The sequence below is a fragment of the Morone saxatilis genome, unplaced genomic scaffold, assembly GCF_004916995.1.
Source record: "Morone saxatilis isolate NCDOM2014 unplaced genomic scaffold, NCSU_SB_2.0 Contig16, whole genome shotgun sequence".
Classification (NCBI taxonomy): domain Eukaryota; kingdom Metazoa; phylum Chordata; class Actinopteri; family Moronidae; genus Morone; species Morone saxatilis.
This window is the reverse complement of record NW_023339718.1, coordinates 25,747,420-25,766,983: the sequence shown is the minus strand read 5'-3', so window position 1 is coordinate 25,766,983 and position 19,564 is coordinate 25,747,420. Positions and strand designations below refer to the sequence as shown.

The 19,564-nt window shown below is 41.3% G+C and overlaps 2 protein-coding genes across 2 annotated transcripts in view; both read left to right on the top strand.

Annotated features, from left to right (window-relative positions):
- Nucleotides 1–10,959, top strand: part of top3b (DNA topoisomerase III beta) — a 20,689-nt gene extending 9,730 nt beyond the window's left edge. The window contains 10 exon segments of the mRNA XM_035658881.1: nucleotides 730–825; nucleotides 828–846; nucleotides 2,344–2,490; nucleotides 3,466–3,639; nucleotides 3,958–4,086; nucleotides 4,965–5,114; nucleotides 5,578–5,678; nucleotides 8,044–8,245; nucleotides 8,777–8,964; nucleotides 10,556–10,959. Coding sequence (XP_035514774.1) covers nucleotides 730–825; nucleotides 828–846; nucleotides 2,344–2,490; nucleotides 3,466–3,639; nucleotides 3,958–4,086; nucleotides 4,965–5,114; nucleotides 5,578–5,678; nucleotides 8,044–8,245; nucleotides 8,777–8,964; nucleotides 10,556–10,831 — 1,482 coding nt within the window. The 3' untranslated portion in view covers nucleotides 10,832–10,959.
- Nucleotides 10,960–12,010: 1,051 nt separating this feature from the next.
- On the top strand, nucleotides 12,011–19,317 carry ppm1f (protein phosphatase, Mg2+/Mn2+ dependent, 1F). Its single transcript, XM_035658880.1, has 7 exons — nucleotides 12,011–12,147; nucleotides 13,595–13,807; nucleotides 17,251–17,381; nucleotides 17,758–17,960; nucleotides 18,080–18,268; nucleotides 18,462–18,605; nucleotides 19,141–19,317. The coding sequence occupies exons 2-7, from the start codon at nucleotides 13,638–13,640 to the stop codon at nucleotides 19,315–19,317; spliced, it is 1,014 nt and encodes a 337-aa protein (XP_035514773.1). The 5' UTR covers nucleotides 12,011–12,147; nucleotides 13,595–13,637.
- The last annotated feature ends 247 nt before the right edge of the window (nucleotides 19,318–19,564 follow it).

Below are 19,564 nucleotides of genomic sequence, written 5' to 3'. Positions count from 1 at the left end.
TCAGGACATAACTAGTAAAACCAGCTGACAAAGGGCAAACACTCCTTAACTGCCACTATCGAATACATGTTGCTTACTTTTGAGACTCACCTCTCTAAAGACTGCTTTTGTCTTGATCAACTAGTTGAGTTACTGGCACGCTCTGCAGTAGGGGAAACTTTTTAATTTTTTTTCGCACCCTTGATTCTGTGGACAGCAAGTGCCAGAATAGCGCTTCCATACTGTGCTTAAGGAAAATCACTTTTAAATAAAGTTAACAAAAAATTAGAGTGCAGCTCCCAGTTTTGTGAGTTTTGTGTATAACAAGGACAAACTAAAAGACATCCTCCGATCCTTTGTTGATTTCTCCACGCGATCGCGCGTCCCCAGCATACCAGTGCCAGAGCCATTGGCAGAGCGCCCTGCTAGCCACCCGACCAGGGCTACCACCAGCTATCGCAACGTCACGCTGAGACGACCCCACCTACCCCGAGAACTTTGACCTGAAGGGGGCTGAGACAGCACGAGCCAACATCCCATGCGTGGCGACGAAGAGGTAAGTGCCCTGGTGCGGCACAGAGGATACCCATAAGACATGATTGAACTCCCCCGATAGGGCGGCCCAGCAATGTATCATCCAGCACACATTCCACCCGTGCTTCATGGCTTGCAGGCTGGCACACCACAGTGGGATACACATAAATGCTCTGCTCATAAACAGTACGGGTTTAAAACCTTCACCTCCATTAGGTGCAAGACCTCTGCTTTTCACTGGATCTAAACCGACCCAGGAAAGGAACCGATGCTGGAGACCGCATCCAACCTAATCCACTCCCTGCGCGCTGCCTGCCTCAGAGGCAGAATTGGGTGACGTCACTTCGACTGCAATTAGATACATCGGCATAATTAAAAAGTGAAATATCACCTCTGAGCATCAAAAAGCTGTACAGGGCCAAGCATTCAGCTGTCAAAGTCGCCATCTTTACTTGTTTATGATGTACTGTTGTTTTAGAAGCATTAATGACTGACGCATGTTTTTTGCACACTCCTTCAATCTACTCTGATTAAAGATAAGTATTCTTTAAATAGTCCCACAATGGGGACAATTCCACTCCATCAATCACAGCACAAAGTGGATTACGAGCCAAAAAAAACCAGTATAAAGCACAGTCAATAAAAACAAAAAAACAAGGTAAGAGTATGAAAAACATAATGATACATGACTAACACCTGTACAGAGAGTAAACCAACAGTAAACCAAACCACAACAACCAGAAACACCAATAACACAAATAAGCAACAAAATACTAGCACCCAAGTCTGCCAACATGGGCAATCAGAACTTGCACAGTAACTTATGTCGCTGCGGTCCATGGTGATTCATTGCACAGGTTGTTGATTGACAAAATTATTATCTATCCTATGTGAATGACGTGCTTAAACAGTCTGACAGCAAGCACGGAACGCGAGGCGCCACACACACACACACACACGCGAGTCAACTCTCCTCACACATTTGGGGTGAAGGAGTCCTGTCACTGAAGGAGCTTGCTCAGTGCAGGTGCGCATGGGGGGTTTTCTTTCTCTCCTGATGGGGTGGAAACCATTGTCCACCCGCTGATGATCAGCCCTTTGCTATCCACTACCTCCTCATCTCCACCACGCATGCACTGAGTCGCGAGGCGGGCCAACCCCAGCGAACAGAGCCTCGCCTTAAAAGTCTTTTGATTAAACGCCTTTTATTCCTTTTCCGCCTCTGGGTACTGCTCTCCAGGTGCCCATGATACCCTGTCTTCTTTCGGCTTTTATACCACCCACCCCCACCGTCAGGTGTCTGAGATTTATACCTCTACAATTTTTTTTTTTTTTTTTTTTTTGCAATATTCAGCAGCAATGTCAGCAATATCTTACTAGAAACAGTGTCCCCATTGCTCAGGATAATCTACAGTTTTTGTTGGAACCACTCTCTACTACAGAAATAGTTCAGAAGAAAACTGAAACTGGTTGACAGTGAGGTTGAATTAAAACAGAATAATTGGTTGCCTTATATATTAACTTCACACCAACGAGGAGTCAGTCATCATGTAATAACTGCAGTCATTGCCTTCCCTTAAGCACTGGCCAGCTGCCTTCATGAAATGTATTACCCACAATCTAATTATAATAAATCAGTATTCTGTGTTTGGGTGTATATTAATATATTTACTCATTTGTTGACACTAGAAGACCACCTTCCAGGAGAGATGGTCTAAAAATGTGTGGCATATTTAAATGATTATTGCGTACGAGTGTGGCAGTTTGGAGCATCTTTAAATAATCTGACCTTCCTCTAACCCATGTTCCTCCTCTTCTGCTATTCCACAGGAAGTGATGGCTGGCGGCTGTACGAGTACATCACACGCAATTTCATTGCCACTGTGAGTCAGGACTGCAAGTACCTCCAGACCACCATAGACTTCACCATCGGCACAGAGGCCTTCTCATGTAGTGGCAAAACCCTGATATCAGCAGGTAAAGCCAGCAGGCAACATATTCAGCTCACTTCTTGAATACCAAGCTGCGCCTTTTATTACATTTGTAACTCCAAATAGGCAGCAGTCATTTATCAGTAGTTTGCTACTAGCGAGCTCAAGTTGCTGTGAGTTAAATAAAATTAATAAAGCAGCCACAGCAACTACACAGAGAGCAACATGGAACTAATGCGTGTACTGAAAGGAGATTAAGAGGTAGAAACAGTGCCTGGACGCCGGTAATAGATGCTTCCCAGGACCAGTACAATAGACATCTACAAACAAGCAGCGCAGTGAGAATACACACCGCATTTCATGGAGGAGATGAACTTCAGCTATATAATGTGGATCACTGTTACAGAGACTCCAGTCTGCACTGTAGTTCATACAGTACATACATAAGTTTTTATGTCACGTCAAAATGTCTCTCCATATTTGCATGCTCGCTCTCTCTTTCTCTCTCTCTCTCTGCTGCAAATCTGCATCACATACCCTACTTCCTGGGTCCACGTACCAGGTGCACAGCTAATATAAGACTTGAAGTGAAGTGAAAAACACACCCCCAACCCAACATTTGATAAAATGTTGTGTAGTAATGATGAACTGCAAAAGATTAAATTGATTTTCATTTCAAAACAATGACACAACATACCTCAAATTACAAAACATTATGCCAAGTTTTGCTAATTGACCTAACGTCGGCTTGGTTTGCAAAATCCGATCTTGACATATTTCTTCATGTATGCATATAATATATTTTCAGTTAAGTTCAGTGTGTCATTTGTCCCGCTAGAACAGCTTTGTCATGCTACAGTGACTCTATTTACATAGTTGATTGATTTATATTGCTATAGATGTTTGTTTGCAACTGATGTATATATTGACTATTGTATATATGTAATAATACATGTCTGGAGGGAATCTTTAATTTAGCCGGTGCAGCCCAATCCTTGCTAAGTGTATATTCTGTTCACAGGATACACAACAGTGATGCCATGGCAGGGCATCCCTCTGGAAGAGGCCATGCCAGTTTGTGAGCGCGGAGACACTTTCACGATAGATGAGATCAAGCTGGTGGAAAAGCAGACTAGCCCCCCAGACTACCTGACCGAGGCTGAACTCATCACCCTCATGGAGAAACATGGCGTTGGTATACCTCACATGTTATCTGAAGGAGGGCATGGATTTGAGACACTTGCATCAAAATCAACAAACTTATGACTTAAAATATGGTCAGGATATCTTCATATGTCTCGCTTTGGTCATATTTGGACTCAACATCCAAAAAAACACAGAAGGACTGCAGTAACTATTTGATGCCAGTCACTAAGGCAGTCCTTTCTTGGTTACCTAAGACAATCTCGGCTGATTAGGTCTTTTAATGAGCTAATTGAGTCAATACATATTTCTCGATTCTGGTCTTTAGTATACATTCATTCATTCATTCATTTTGTCCTCTGTCCTTCAGGTACTGATGCCAGTATCCCTGTCCACATCAACAACATCTGTCAGAGGAACTATGTGACAGTAGAGAATGGGCGCAAGTTGAAGCCAACCAACCTGGGCATTGTCCTGGTACATGGCTACTACAAGACAGGTGATTGGTCTTATATTGTACATTCTCTTAGGGATTTGTAGTTATACATTGATTGCGGGTTTGTAGAACATTGCTGAATCATCTTTGGACATTATATCAATTGTTTTCGATGTCATCCAGTGAATATAAGACCGCTTTTTAAGGTCTTCATTGATATCCACTTAAAAATGTACAGGGGCAGAATTTCAGTCTTGCTATTATTGAATCTCAGTGCTGCATTTCGCACTGTTGACCACAAAATATTACTAGACCCACTGGAAAACTGGGTGGGACTTTCTGGCACAGTACTGAACTCTACTTTGTATCTATAGGTAATTTCATATCTGAGCAGACAAAAATGACATGCGGAGTTCCCCACCGCTCCATTCTGGGGTCTCTTCTGTTCTGTTCTGTTCATCTCCCTGCCCCACTAGTTTAGATTATGGAAAACAATAAAATATGTTACCATAACTATGCAGATGACATACAAATGTACATAGCCATATTACCAGGAGACTATAAACCCATACATGTGCTGAGTAAGTACATTGAATGAATCAAAGATTGGAAAATAAAAAACTGAACTAAACTGACACTACAGTGTTTTTGGAGTAATGAAGAACAATTTTTTATTCTCCTGTTTTTTTGTTTTTGTTTATCTTTTTAATTGGCTGGTCCTAGGTTGCTTTTATGATGCACTCTGAATTGTTGTTGAAATATGCAAATAAACTTACATGGCCTTGATGCAGGTGGGCCCGTATAGTCAACACTTAAGGGCATGAGTCCAGACAGAACAGTCCAGTTAATCAAAATACACGAGCCACTTTATGAGTAACAATTGAAATTTTTGAAGTGGCTTTTATAGAATGCATTAAAACGTGTGTGTGTGTGTGTTGCAGATGCAGAACTCGTGCTGCCCACCATACGCAGTGCTGTGGAGAAGCAGCTGAACCTCATCGCGCTGGGTAAGGCCAACTATCAGCAGGTCCTGCAGCACACACTGGATATCTTCAAGAGGAAGTTTCACTACTTTGTGGATTCTATCACCAGTAAGTACACTGCAGCCTCAGGAGCACAGTGTCACAAGCACCTTTAAGGGGTTGTCTGCAAAAAAGGGGAGCAGTGATGATGGCTTTTTAAATTGATAACAGATTCAGTTACAACTGAAATCTTAAGTTATACAGCTACAAGTTGAGACAAGGCAACTACACGTTGACTATGTATGTGTAAAGAGGACAAACATACAGGTAATTATCGTCAAGTTCTGTACATTATTTTGTGTGAGCTATTCTGGTGAAAATTAGCAAAAATGGTAAAAACATTTGGATCAAGTCAATAACAATGATGTGTTATAATTCAGTAGCAACGTTTGAAAGGTGGAAGTGAATGCAAGAGAAGATACAGCAAAGAGTTAAGGTTTTAATGGAAATATTATTTATATTATGTTACTGTTTGGTTTATTTCTATGCAACTCCATCCACAGATACTGTATCTGTCTGTTGTGTTTTACAGGCATGGATGAGTTGATGGAGGTCTCCTTTTCACCCATTGCTGCCACTGGGAAGCCCCTTTCCCGTTGTGGCAAGTGCCGTCGCTTCATGAAGTACATACAGGTCAGCAGAACAGTCAAAACTACTGTGATATATGAAGAAAGCATGTATGTTATTTTGAAAAGGGGCAGTGTCAAAGGTTAACAATGTATGTACCCAAATAGAAGACACCTTTTGCAAGTGTGGGAAGTGTTAGATATTAGTTTGTTACGCTTTGTTACCCTGTTTCATTGTCATTATCCATTGTTGCTCACTTCTGTTGTGTTGTGGCTTTTGCAGTTTGTTGATGCCTCTCGGCCACCATACAATGGGTACTCACAACCAATTTTGTGAAAAAGCATGTTGCATTCTTGACTGGATGAAATAAGAGTAGAGGGTACAGGGTACCTCTGATGGCTGTGGTTAAGTGCCAATGGCGTGGCCTGCTTTAACACTAGGATCAGGCCCAATCAGCCTCTGCCTCTTGCTAGCCTACAGAGCTGCCATGTATTGAGGCGCACTGGTAGCTCACCTTGTAGAGCTGACACTCCATGTACCAGGGCCGAGTCCTTGCTGCAGCTGCAATGGGTCCGACCTGTGGCCCTTTGCTGCGTGTCATCCCCTCTCTCTCTTCCCTTAGCAGTCTATCTTGAGCTGTCTTATCAATAAAGGCTAAAAGACTAAAACAAAGGAGCTGCCATGTGTTCCCTTACGTAGCACTGGTTTTCATTGTTGAGTAGCTGAAAATGTTGTTTGATGGGGTAAAGGGATAGGAAATATCTTGACGTTCTGCCTTTCGATATATGTTTGGCTTATACTGGTTGAAACGTAAACTTTGGAATCCAGCAACCAGGAAATTAATCAGCAACATCTTTCTTAGACATTATTACAGCCACGTGCTTATTTTGTCCACCCCCAGACACTTTGTGTAAGTGTTGTTACACACTGTTATTGCTCATAGGTTTTTACTTTTAAATCATCAAGGCACCATTTATCTTTTCTGAACCACGTCATGTCTAGCCTTCAAAGTTGAAAATGCTAAAGTAGACATGCTCCATTCATTACCATTTCTATCTGATGTCAGAGCCACTCTTAAATTCATGAATGAATCATGAGGCTGTAAAGCTTGTGGTCCTTGTATCTGAATACATGTGTATGGGGGGGGTACTATTTAAGGTGAGGAACTCACATGTTTGGATTGCTCCATGTGCGCTGGGGATGTACGTGTGTTTGGTTTGGCGTCAATACAGAGAATGTGCTTTAGTAACACTACATTTTCTTCATACATACAGTGGCTTCAGAAAGTAGATTGACCCATTCACTTTTACCACCCTTCATGGTGTTATAGACAAACTACCAGGTCTAGGTGCCTGCAAATGCATGCAAATGGTTGATAAGAAGAGAGCAGGTTAGGGTTGTGCCGATGGACGATATCATCATCCATCGTGATGGCTGACCGACATCACGATGGAGAGCCACCATCGTGATGCCACGTCCCCCACCCCATGTGCACAGATGGCAGTAGGGATGGGGGGGGATATGACCCCCTCAGAGTTCATATGACGCCCACTGTCCTACATAAGGTGACAAACATCGCCGGAAAAGGAGGATTAATTTCCGTTAGTTAGACTAATTTAATGCAGCGTGCATTGAGAGCCGGCTGTTGGTGCTACGACTAAGTGGGCGTTCCAGTTGTGCACGAATGTCGTGAATTTCCGAGCTCCAAGTCAGAATTTTAATCAGAACCCCCCGTGAAGTCGGATCTCCAACTCAGAAAATCGGATTAATCTCACCAGCCAGACATAGAATTCATGCATCATCTGCTACTCACGTAAACAGCAGTTACATGTTTTTTGTACGTTTGTGAGGCTGGGAAGCGATGGGAACACTCAACTTTGGGGTTACGTTGTTCCGAGCTCAAGTTCCGACTTCAGTGTAAATTGAACACACCATAAGTAAGTAGTAGTAACTTTTATTTTATTTTAACTAGTAAAATAAAAAGTGCTTACCCCCCCACAACGATTTCATCGTCCATCGCGATATTTTACTGTAAACATCATCAACTGCCAATTTAGGGGACATCGCCCAACCCTAGAGCAGGTGTCAGGCCTTCATTTGTTGTTTATGATATAAAAAGGTAAAGAAACTGCTGTAAGTGTGTAGGACTTAGTGGCATCTAGCGTTTTAGTTTCAGATTGCAGCTCCCTCACTTCACCCCCTCCCCTTCTATGACTAAATGAGAAACTGGCCACAGCTGTTTTGCCTTACAGGGTATTGAACGTTCAGGTTATGGAGGGCTCCAGGCTTTGGTTCATTAAGTTCCCTTAGTGAAAAAAGCCATACATGGGTACAAGATTGTATTGTCAGCAATCGTCAGTGAAGACTTGATGTTGTTTCAACTGTTCAATCTATAGAATGCACTTAATTTGATCTTGACATGTATTCGCAGGCCAAGCCTAGCCGGCTCCACTGTTCCCACTGTGATGAGACCTACAGTCTTCCCCAGAATGGAGCCATCAAGCTGTACAAAGAGCTCCGCTGTCCACTAGATGAGTTTGAGCTTGTGTTGTGGACATCTGGGGCCCGGGGCAAGAGCTACCCCCTGTGCCCCTACTGCTTCAGCAATCCGCCTTTCAGGGACATGAAGAAAGGTAGGACGAAACCTGAACTTTAACTTATGGTAATTCTTGTATTTGTTGGATAGTGGCTAATTACCTAGAGATTTGTGGCTCTGACAGCAAATGTAAAACCAGCCCTAACACGAGTCAGTCATCTTTGTACAAGTTTGGAAGATGATGAATTATCGTGGAAAATGATGGCCTTTTTCAAAAACCTTTTAAGGGTCTTTTATAGAAACCAAGCACATTTAAGTTCCGCCCACAATGGAGGGGAAAACAATTAAACTCCGCTCTGACTCTCTCTCTACCATTAGAGTGTGCATTTTGATTTGTGTTATTATGTAATTTCATCTCCTTCACTCAGAATGAGTGGAGGTCAGTACCAGGTTCAGTCCAGGAGCTGACTGCGTAATGAGCTGCTGTCTTAGTAAATCAGACACTCAATAGATGCAGATTGTGGCCACAAATCAAACCACACATTTGCACATTTTCTTTATAAATCTGGCCTTTAGCCTTAGTCTTTATAGCCGTCTAACCCCTTCTTTTCATGTCTGCTTTTCCAAGGTATGGGATGCAATGAATGTACCCATCCGTCCTGTCAGCACTCTCTCAACTCTTTTGGTATTGGACAGTGTGTGGAATGTGAAAGTGGTGTTTTGGTGCTGGATCCCACCTCTGGACCGAAGTGGAGGATGGCCTGTAACAAATGCAACGTGGTGGTGCACTTCTTTGAACATGCACACAGAGTTCAGGTAAGAAAATAGTCCTACATCTTGTCCTAGGCACAAATATAATATTTTATATTTATATAATACTTTATATGGCCATAACAGCAAAGACGTGTAGCGTTTGAAAATCCAAATATCTGCATATCTGCCTCCTCTCATGTGCAATAAAATGCACAAAAACACATTTTTGCAGCTGAATTCAAAAGAAAAGTATGGCTTCCATACCCTGTCTGTGGCTCTCAGCCCCAAGAAACATTTATTTTTCATTTATTTTACCTTTATTTTACCCAGTAAGACATTAAGAACAAGTTATTATTTACAGTGATGACCTGGCAAGTGCCACAATACGCCTGTAGAGGGGAAATAGGGGACAAACAAAATCATAACACAAAAAAAGTGACTAAATAATCAAAACAACAGCAGTAAAAAGTTTTTAAAAAATTAACGTCATTAAACAAATTCTTAGGTAGACCCTTCATCCTCAAAAACCTGGAAAAGCTAGAAATTTAGAGACTAATTTTCCAGTCATGGAAAGACCTGGAAGTGGATTAAAATTCCGAAAAATCCTGGACATTTTTGTATTTTAGCCCTTCACTCAGATCTCCTACATAAACCAAGGTGTGTATTTTGTTAGAAAGAGTGGGATTGATTTGCAGTGATCTTTTAGAGATCGAGTCTATATTTTCCAGAGCAAAATTCTCATATCTCCATGCTTACAGCCTATAATGGTGCAATGAACACTAATATTATAAGATGAATTTTCTGTAAAATAAAATCAATTCTACTTAATTTGAACTGTTACTTATGGGCTGTGATGTACTCGATTTGCCCGAAACCGCCGTCCGTAAGTGCTGTCCTGTATTGTCAGACTATGATATACTGCTGTAATAAACATTTCAAACGTGAGTTGTCTGACTGAATTGTGTCTGGCAGCAGATGTAAAAGAGGAACAATTTCTGTATAGGAAACCAAGTTTTGCCTTGACCTTCAACTGCAACATGATGACATGTTTAGACACGGACAATGCACTAGTGCTATTTATCTAGATTCCTTAAGTATTTATAATCCGTAACCTGCTGTAGGATTGTTCCATCTCTAGACATAGTGCCCTTCGATCAAACCACATCTATCGAAACATCTCGCAAACATATAGTTTAATTTTTTTAAATACAAATTACAACCACTCACTGTATTTTTTATCAAATGTCGGTTTAACAAAGGAAATGTGCATTTGCAATGTGCTGTTAGTTTTCAGCTACAGATTAATATAGATTTGGATATCTCATGGCAATCCACCAAAATGTCAGCCAAAGACGTCAACCTCATGGTGGGACTGCAGGAAATGTCAGGGTATCACCAAAGTCAGTAGGATTTATTCTGTGGGGACCATAGATGTGTGTTCGTCCAAAAAGAATGACTGTACAAAATTATTTCATGGCAGCTTCAGCTTTCAAAGGTACTTTTAAAACCATGGAGTGATTTCATCTCAGCTCATTAGTCCCCCATCCCTGTATCTATGATGTCTTGTTTTTTTTCCTGAAGTTTTATCACTTCATCTCTTACAGTTTCTCTTGATTCGTTACACTGCCTGTAAGGTTCGTCTCTCTTCCCTTAGGTTGCTCAGGAGAGCTGCGATGCCTGCGACGCCTCTCTCGTTGCGGTGGACTTCAACAAGACTCGCACTCCACTTCCTGCTGGCGAAACCCAACACACCGGCTGTGTTTTCTGTGATTCGATCTTCCAGGATCTGGTGGAGCTCAAACATGCAACCATGAGGCACGGCAGGGGTGGGGGTGCTAGACGAGGAGGACGGGGACGAGGGAGGGGACGCCGTGGCAATCCTAAAAAACCTAAAGACAAAATGGCTGCCTTGGCAGCTTACTTTGTATAGTGTCTGTGTGTAGTGTGCCCTGTTAGTTGCTTGACACATAGTATAAAGATGTATACTGTAAGTAAAGGGACTTCTGTTTTTACATGTGTGTTTAATGACACTGCAGTAAAATATGTATTTTTAAAAAATGTTTGCTGTAAGCCTGTTTGTTCCCCATCAAACATCAAAAAAGTTTTCATTAGTGTATAATCACCTAAAAAAAAGAATGATTGTGTTTTCGTTACCTTAGAGTGAGCTGTTTTTATCTACAGAGGGAGCGTCATGTTGAAACAACATGTTTCTACAGTAGCCAAGAACGGACAAACCAAAAACTGGCTGTAGACAGGGTTTTTGGCGTTTTAAACTGTTTTGGGGATCACCGTAGTTTCTCCTACATGCTTGGAAGTGGAGGGTGAGGCAACGGGGTTGTCATCTGCAACTACACTGCTAGTAGATGTCACTAAATCCTACACAAGGACCAGCATTTAAATTCTAGCAGGCACACTGCTCATCATGCTAACACACGTGCGGTTATTAATTCTAACATAAACTTATTATGCTATAGCATGACACAACTGTCACATTTGTACAAAGATATATGCATAATTTATCATGCAAGCGTTTAGTAAGTTGGCGTTTAACATGTTAGCAATACGTTTCGTTTTCCATTTCCAGGACAAATACTGATGTTGACTTTATGCTTTCATTTTCACTTTCCATTTTCAAATTGCCATTTTTCAATATAATTTGTAATTCTTTGTCATAAGTAAAGCTGTAACAATAAGTCGATTACTCAAGTAGCCAATCCACAACTTTGACAATTTGATTCATTATTTAAGTCAAGCTGAATCCAGCTTCTCAAATGTGAGGATGTGATGCATGTCTTTAAAATGAATACTTTGGGTAATAAATTTGGCGAGTATAAAAAGCCAGTCTTGACCTACCTCGATCTTTAGGAAATTAACTTACTAACTTACTGACATTTCATTCACACATATATGTATCAAGGAAACGATCAGCAGATTAATCGATAGTTAGACTAGGTTGCAGCCCTATCAAAGAACACCTTTCCAGTTTATTTTTTTCCTTGTAAGCTATTCATGGCGTTATAACTCTTTGTAGTAGAATATAATAATACCTACCATTTTCGGTCATTTCATTAATAGTCGGTCTGGCCCTTTAAATCTGCAGCGGAAGAAGGAGGGAAGTGTGATGACGTAGAGGAGGGTGGTCCAATAGTGTGTTGAGCAAACCGCAGATCTGTTAACGTTATTGATAGTACACTGTGATTGAGTTATTACCATCAGTCGTTTTTACCATCAGTTCAACCAGCGCAGGTTTGTGTTTGTGTGCGTTATCAATGACTCTTTTTTACTCTTTGTCTCGCTAAAGGGCGTGTTTCCCTCAGCTGTCCGCCTGTAGTGTGTGTAGGCGTAACGTTACTACGCCAAGAGACTTAGCTAGCCTCAGGTAAGATGAAGAAACAGCCTTCCGCTACTCTGGAAAATTATCATTTTTAAACTAATGTAGCCAGTAATGACCCTAATGTAATAATTCGTTTTGCCGAGCGCATGTAACGTTAACTTACATGACAGTGTAACATAAATGTTGCAACCGTGAGAAGGCTGCGGTCAATACGAGGGACGATAACTTTGAGCACACACTGTCATAACACGTTAAGCCATGCGAGTTTTACATGTTTGGGAAACCACAATAAATAAAATTGAGTGGCTATGTTGTGAGCATTTGGTTGGTTATATCCTTACAGCCTCAATAGCTGTGGCACACGCCTTTCCCTCTGATGTAGACATAACGTTACGTAGCTAATCTTTGTTCTTACTGTAGCTAACTTTACATATTCGCTTTTGAATTTAGCTAACGTTGCGTAGTTTACAGTTACTGTAACTGCTAGCACTGTTTGTTTAGTAAGTTGTATTCATTGTTTATTCCAAGAAATGTGTTGAAAGCAGTAACACTTAACACCAACCTGCCACCCAGCACGGTGTATACCAGTGTATGGGTGTAACTTAAAGCTACTATATTTTTAGCACATTAATGTCCACATTGGAATTTTCTTTATACTACTAAAAGTATAGCAGAGCTAAGCACAAAGTGTTTGAGTTTTCACTGTAAAGGCTCTGCTACACTTAATGGAACAGAACCTCAATTAGTATCACTGGTAGCACCTGTGATTACACTACTGTTTCATGTCAAAATGGCTGCTGTGGAAAAGGTCTATTAAGGCATGATACATATGGGAAATCAAAACAGTTAGAATTTGTCATGTGTAGCAACATGTCCTGACAGTTTCTACAGCAGATTTCGTTTCCACCTCAAACGGGAAAATATCTGCGGTGCTTTTCCTTAACATGCTAAATCTGGCCAATCATGGGTTAATAAGAAGAGGCAGCCTCCTCTAGGTTAGATGATGATGGCGGCTTGCTGCTTGCCATTTCCCCAAGACAAACATGAAATGATTATGATGTGGTATAAATAGAAAAGAATTGTGAGATACTAAGCAACATTTGGTCCTAGTCTGAAAATTATGAGATGGCAAAGATTTTTGATTTACTCAGTCTCATAATTTCTATGTAGTAAGTCAAAGATAAAGTTTAAGAAAGTTAGTCAAAGTCACAATGTGAGTAAGTGTAGTGTCTCAGTGACAGGTAATAACAATATTATTATAGTAATGGAATAATATTTTTTTATGAGTGTATTTCTCAGAGTTGTTTTCAGGTGGGAATTCAAATCTGTGATATGTACTGCATTAATTCTCCATCACAGTTCCCTGTTCACCTGAGAGCTTACTACAGCCAGAGTCAGCAGGATGGAGGAGGAGGAGGAGGCCAGGTGCTTCCTGGGGAGGTTTGTGGAGGATTTCCCAGCTGCTCTGGAGGAAGACAGTCCACTGCCTGTCAACCCTCTCAGCCGCAAAGTCTCGCAGGAGGAGCTGCTTGGAGAGAGCCTGGAGCTGGGCCTGAGGCTGCTGGCTGCCAGGTACGACCAGGAGGGACAAGTACACAGCATGCATTGTACATTTTACTTTGGTAGGCCTTGAGAATAGACAAACCCCACAGCAGTGCAACAATAAATACATACACAGTGAGACTGAATGTCCTATGCTCTTAATGTTCTTCTGCCTGATTAAAGTCATAATTAAAATCTAATATCACTTATTTTATTAAAAGTATACTAAATCACAGCGTAAATCTTCTTATTCTGCCCGATAATTATAGTGCAACCCATGCACTTCAGTGATAGTGTAACAGTTGGCTGTCACGTAAATGAAAAACCTGGTTCCCAAAATCACAGTAGTTGCACTCAGAGAAACTGGGTTTCACCGAGTACATTTCTCTTGGGGAATGACAATTTCTCTGCCATGTATAGGGGTAACCATGGTTTTAACTGGTAATTGAGGTAATTACACTGTCCTCAGATATTTCTTTTCGGTGCGAGAAGTAGTAGAGCGTGTCCCCCATGTACTAAGGCTGAGTTCTTACTGCAAAGGCCCAGATTCGATTGCAGCCAAGAGCCAATTTGCTGCATGTCTCTCCCCCCCCCTCTTTCCTTTCTCACTTGACCTGTCCTGTTCAATAAAAGCTTGGAAGCCCAAAATCATTTTTACTGTAACTAAATTCACACACTTTTGCACTGTGAGGAGGGGCTCTGCTCTGTCTGACTGGCTTCCAAAATGTAGTTTGGAGTAAGGAAGAATTCTGATTACTGCCCTACTGCCATTTACATGCAGATTTATAGTAGCCAGGTTACTATGGCGCATGTAAATACGTTTTCCGATTACCTGCACTTAAGTGCATGTACGTACACTGACTAGCGGTCTCCCTCTCCATAGGATGCTTAACTCCATGGATTTTTATCTATGACAACCGCATTGATGGATTTATAAATATCCTGCAAAACACACACAAGAGTCCCAACCTATCGTGTTGTCATTTTCTGCTTGTGCACTGTACAAAATAAAAGAATTCTCTAAGAAATTCTGAAATTGATGAGAAAATGTGTGGGGAGGTCAATAATTGTTTAATAGCAAAAACTGTCCGTGTTGCAGCTTGTGAGAGAACAATTAACAAAACTCTTCTTTCTTCATTTTTTCACATATACAGGATTTTCCAACTCTGCACTGTTTTCTAGAAGTGACACTGCTCCCTCTGTGGACTAAATGACTAATATTGTGTTAGCATTGTAACTCTTTCTGAAACCACCCTCCTGTCACGTCTGAATAAAGTAGCAACGGACATTTACATGACATACATCTCTGCCAGAATGACAAAATGCCAGCACTTTAACAGATAAAGCCAGTATTGTACAAAGGCCTACCAGTTCCTCGCAAGTATTCCATGTCTGAAAAGGGCTTTTGAATGTAGAGAAAACCGTGTTGGGTTTATTAATTTACTCCACAGTGTGTCTTGTGTGTGTCCTACCACAGCACATTACAGTCCAATGTTTAAATCACTGCAAAATGTACACACAGGGCCACATGTGATAAACGTATCTAAATGGAAGAATAGCTGCACAATTAAAAAGGTTTTTGTTTGTTTGTTTTCCCATCATAGAATTCTCACTAGCACTAGTGTCAGTGTAGTTAATGCAGGAGTATCTGCCCATCTTTTGCATGTGTGGCTGCATTCCTCACATTCCTGACAGCTCTGCTCTTGCTCTGCTCTTGCCCTGCTCACCCAGTATGCATGGTTAGCTTTGCTGTTTGACACTCACACAGCAGCGGACACAATAATAGATGCTGACACACTGTATAAAAGTGACAGCAGAAAAGTACCAAACCATAGCTGTAAAAGACTTAACCTGTAACATAACAACGGAGGCCAGGCCCAGTGGAGGAGCCAGAGGAACCTATTTTTTTCACAGATCATCTGTCTCATGTACTACTGTCAGGACACAGTGCAAATTTTAGCAATAATGACAATAAGTTGTATAAAAGTTACAGAATGCAGCTTTAAGTATAAAAAGTGTGTGTTGGATATATGTTACAGTCAGAAGAGGGTACCATGTGAATGTAGCAACGAACTCAAGCTGCCTCAACTAGCCTGCAGGCCCCACCTGATTAATTCCAGATTAGTGCGGATGCTATTAGTAATTTGATCCATAAATCAAAAAATAATCAACTATACAGATACTGTAAATAATATCATTTAAACTAAAAACTACATTTTTTAAGCAAAATGCCAAAAATGTGCTCGTAACTGATAATTTAATGTGTAATAATTTAGTTTTGTCAAATTGTTGGTTGGACAAAATGAGCTCTTCTGACATGCATTTCACTATTCTTAAATGAGTTCATCATAGATGGACCTTGTTTACCCTACAAACTGGCTGCTGTGAAAAAGTTCTATTGTTAGTTATTAGTTATACTGCTGTCCTTTTCAGAATAGAATATGGAATATGTAACATTATGTGCTTCATTTATCTATTAAAGTTTTTGTCATTCAGAGAAATAAATGACAAATGTGTCAGTTCCATAAACATTCCTCATGACTTAATTGGACAGTATGAGGTTGTTAGTGGAAGCAGAAGACAGGAATTCAGCTTCCTGTTTTATAATGGCAGATCTTGCACAAGCAATGAATGAGAAGATGTTAACTCAGTTGTTTTGCTTGTGTCCTGCAGTTTGCAGAGATTAAACTTCAGTTGTAAGTTTTTGTGTTTTTGTTTTTTTTGTCTCTTTTGCCACTCTTAGCAGTGGGAAATGAAGTGCTAAACCCTGCTCATAATAAGACGAACAAGATATGCATCACTCTGTACTGTGGCAGCCTTTAAATTAAGCCTAATTAGTAACTAGGAGTGTTTAACTGGTTATAAAACAGTGTCAATTTAATACTGATGCCTCTATATGACCTATGGAGTCTGGTCAGAACTTCTTGAAAGTCCTGAAAAGATGTCCCTTCTTAGTTGTTTTGCTGTAATGGAGAGCCTTAGAACAGCTAGTAGTGAACCTTTAAGCTCAGCTTAAGTTAGAGTTGGAAAATACAAAATTAAAAAAATTAAAATCATTGCCATGTGTGTGCTCTCTTCTATGCTTTATTATTTTTTTAAGAAGTATGCCCTGTCAGGACGACTTTATATCCTGTCTGTAGAAACAGCATTGTTCTCCCGACTTCCTGTTTCCTAAACCCAGTCTTGTCTGCAACAGAAATGTAGTTCTGTAAAGGAAAAGGAGTGACTGATGATCTCACAGTTGGATGTGCATATACCAGCAGCACTCTTTAAATGACCATTGACCATGGTCACATTATATTTAACCCCTTTGTGTACGCTTGTTTATTTCTGCATTGAAGTGGATCAGTCACCTCTGGCTGTATTGCTGTGTGTCACTTGGCTGAAAAGTCTGGTGAGAAATGAATCACGTATCACGTTCAGATCTTGCCAAAATACACAACATGTATTTCTGCTTGTCTTTGTTGGTTCAGGGATGCTCCTGCGGGCCTCAGTGCTGTCCTGTGCCAAGCAGCACTGTCCCAGCTACTGCAGAACGACCTTTCACCTTTCCACTGCCTGCAGGAAGCTGAGGCTGACCACAAAGAGGAACAGAAAGTCGTCTGTAAGTATTTAACCTCATGCTCATTTTGGAGGCTGTAGCTTGTAATGCTGTTAAATTGTATTGTGTTATACTGAGGGGTCTGTATTTAGTCTGCCGTCATGAATGGAGGTCTGTTGTCGGGACGAGCACTAAATCTCCACTGCCACTTGGGGGAGGTCCTCTGTGTTCACCAGCTAGTCTCTAACTGTGTCTGTCTGCTGTTTGGTGCTGCACAGGTTGTGTTCAGTGGCTTTATTAGAGCTTTGCCACTGAAAACAAATGCCAAACCATGAGAGTGGAGTCTGTCATGTATTTCAATGTATATACCAATAGGAAAAAGTAGTAAGAACCAAAAGACAGTGTGATTGATTTCCTGTTTATTTTATCTTACCAATAGTACTTGAGGCAGTGGCAGTGCAACGTCTCTTCCTAAACAAGCTGATAAATGTGGCGCTTGCATGGCATCAAAACTTCCCAAAGCTCCCACCCGCCCCCTCTCGTTTCCTCCGCTGCTCTGTCCACGCCATCAAGAACACGAGGAGGAAGATGGAGGATAAGCACGTGGCCCTGGCTGAGTTCAACCAGCTCTTTGGGATCCAGGTAGAAGACTTTCCCTGCAACACCTAACACTGAAACCAGATATCAAAACACCTTCAAGATTCATAAAAATCTTGATAAACACTTATTTGACTTCTATCTCTCTCTATACCATGGTCCAGGATGGAGTGGAGCGTGCCTACTACGCTGTGTTCGATGGCCATGGAGGGGTGGACGCTGCCACCTATGCTGCCACTCACCTCCATGTTGCTCTCAGTAAACAGGAGGCCCTGCAGAGTGACGCATCCACAGCCTTTAAAACTGCCTTCAAACATACAGATGACATGTTCAGAGGCAAAGCCAAGAGAGAGGTACTGATTATTTTAGTATTCTGCTTCAACATTTACACTTTCACTCCATTTCATGTTTGCATTAAGTCCAACCGACAATGCTGATTGGCCAGCTGCTATGTGTCGCCATTCAGAGGTCCTACCACTGGAGTTTTGGGTTCTGGGAGTGCAGTGCTGGAACCCAGGTTGATAGATAACGTGTGTATGTTGTCAGCGTCTGCGGAGCGGCACTACAGGCGTGACGGTGTTGATCCAGGGTCAAGAGATGACTGTGGCCTGGCTTGGAGACTCTCAGGCATTACTGGTCAGAAAGGGACAGGCTGTAACACTCATGGACCCCCATAAACCAGACAGAGAGGTAGGAATATCACACTTACACAAACACATACACACAGCTCTCTGTGTCACCAGAAGAGCTTATTTTACTCACCCAAAGCCGACAAAAGGCCTTTCCCCCTTCACCACCATAGCAACAATTGTTCCATGTATATACAACACACCTCTAATGCTACTATCACGTCAAATTCGTTTTTGATTTGGTGACCCATGAACTGTATGGCACCACCCTAGGGTCAAATAGTGCACACACATCTTAGGGGAAGATTACCATGAAGTTTAGTGCTCTGTGTGACAAGGTACCAGGTAAAGGTACAAACCTTTACCTGGTTAAACAATTGGTAAGTGATAGCAAAATTGTTAGTATGTTCGTTGTTCTGTTTGTCACTTTTACACTGTGGGTGCAATGACAGCTGTAGCCTCCAGGGGACTCTAGAGGGGTGCTTTTACATACATGTCGACAGTTACAACAAGTTACTGCACATGTTCAGATAAAATAAATGGTGGGAAAGGTGATCACATGGTAAAGATGTTCTCTTTTGTCCTTCACTGTCCAGGATGAGAAACAGAGAATTGAGGATCTTGGTGGCTGTATCACCTTCATGGGTTGCTGGCGTGTCAACGGAACCTATGCTGTATCCAGAGCTATAGGTAGGTCAATCACATCCAACAAGAACAAGGAACACCAGATTTGTATGGAATCCCTCTTTTCACTGCCGTTAACATTAGAATAAACTCAATTGTGCCTTTCTTTGAGGCTGTAGCAAGAAGGCTTAAAAGGCATTCAAATATTGCAGTAAATGCATTAAATTAAAGATTTACACTTACTTCTGGCTATAAGAAGGAATCAGTAATTATATCAAATAACAGAATTTAACTTGCAATAAATTCCCCTCGGGCCGCCACCCTTCGAAAAGGGAAACTTGAAAGCCAGTTAAATTAGTCTCAGCCTAACGGTTGCTGGAGTTCTTGACTTGTGTA

Bases quoted from the DNA above. Each gene is read 5' to 3' on its own strand.
- ppm1f (XM_035658880.1), top strand. From the start codon at position 13,638: ATGGAGGAGGAGGAGGAGGCCAGGTGCTTCCTGGGGAGGTTTGTGGAG. The intron at 13,808-17,250 runs GTACGACCAGGA...TTGTTGGTTCAG, and splicing joins CTGAGGCTGCTGGCTGCCAG to GGATGCTCCTGCGGGCCTCA. The intron at 18,269-18,461 runs GTACTGATTATT...GTATGTTGTCAG, and splicing joins GAGGCAAAGCCAAGAGAGAG to CGTCTGCGGAGCGGCACTAC.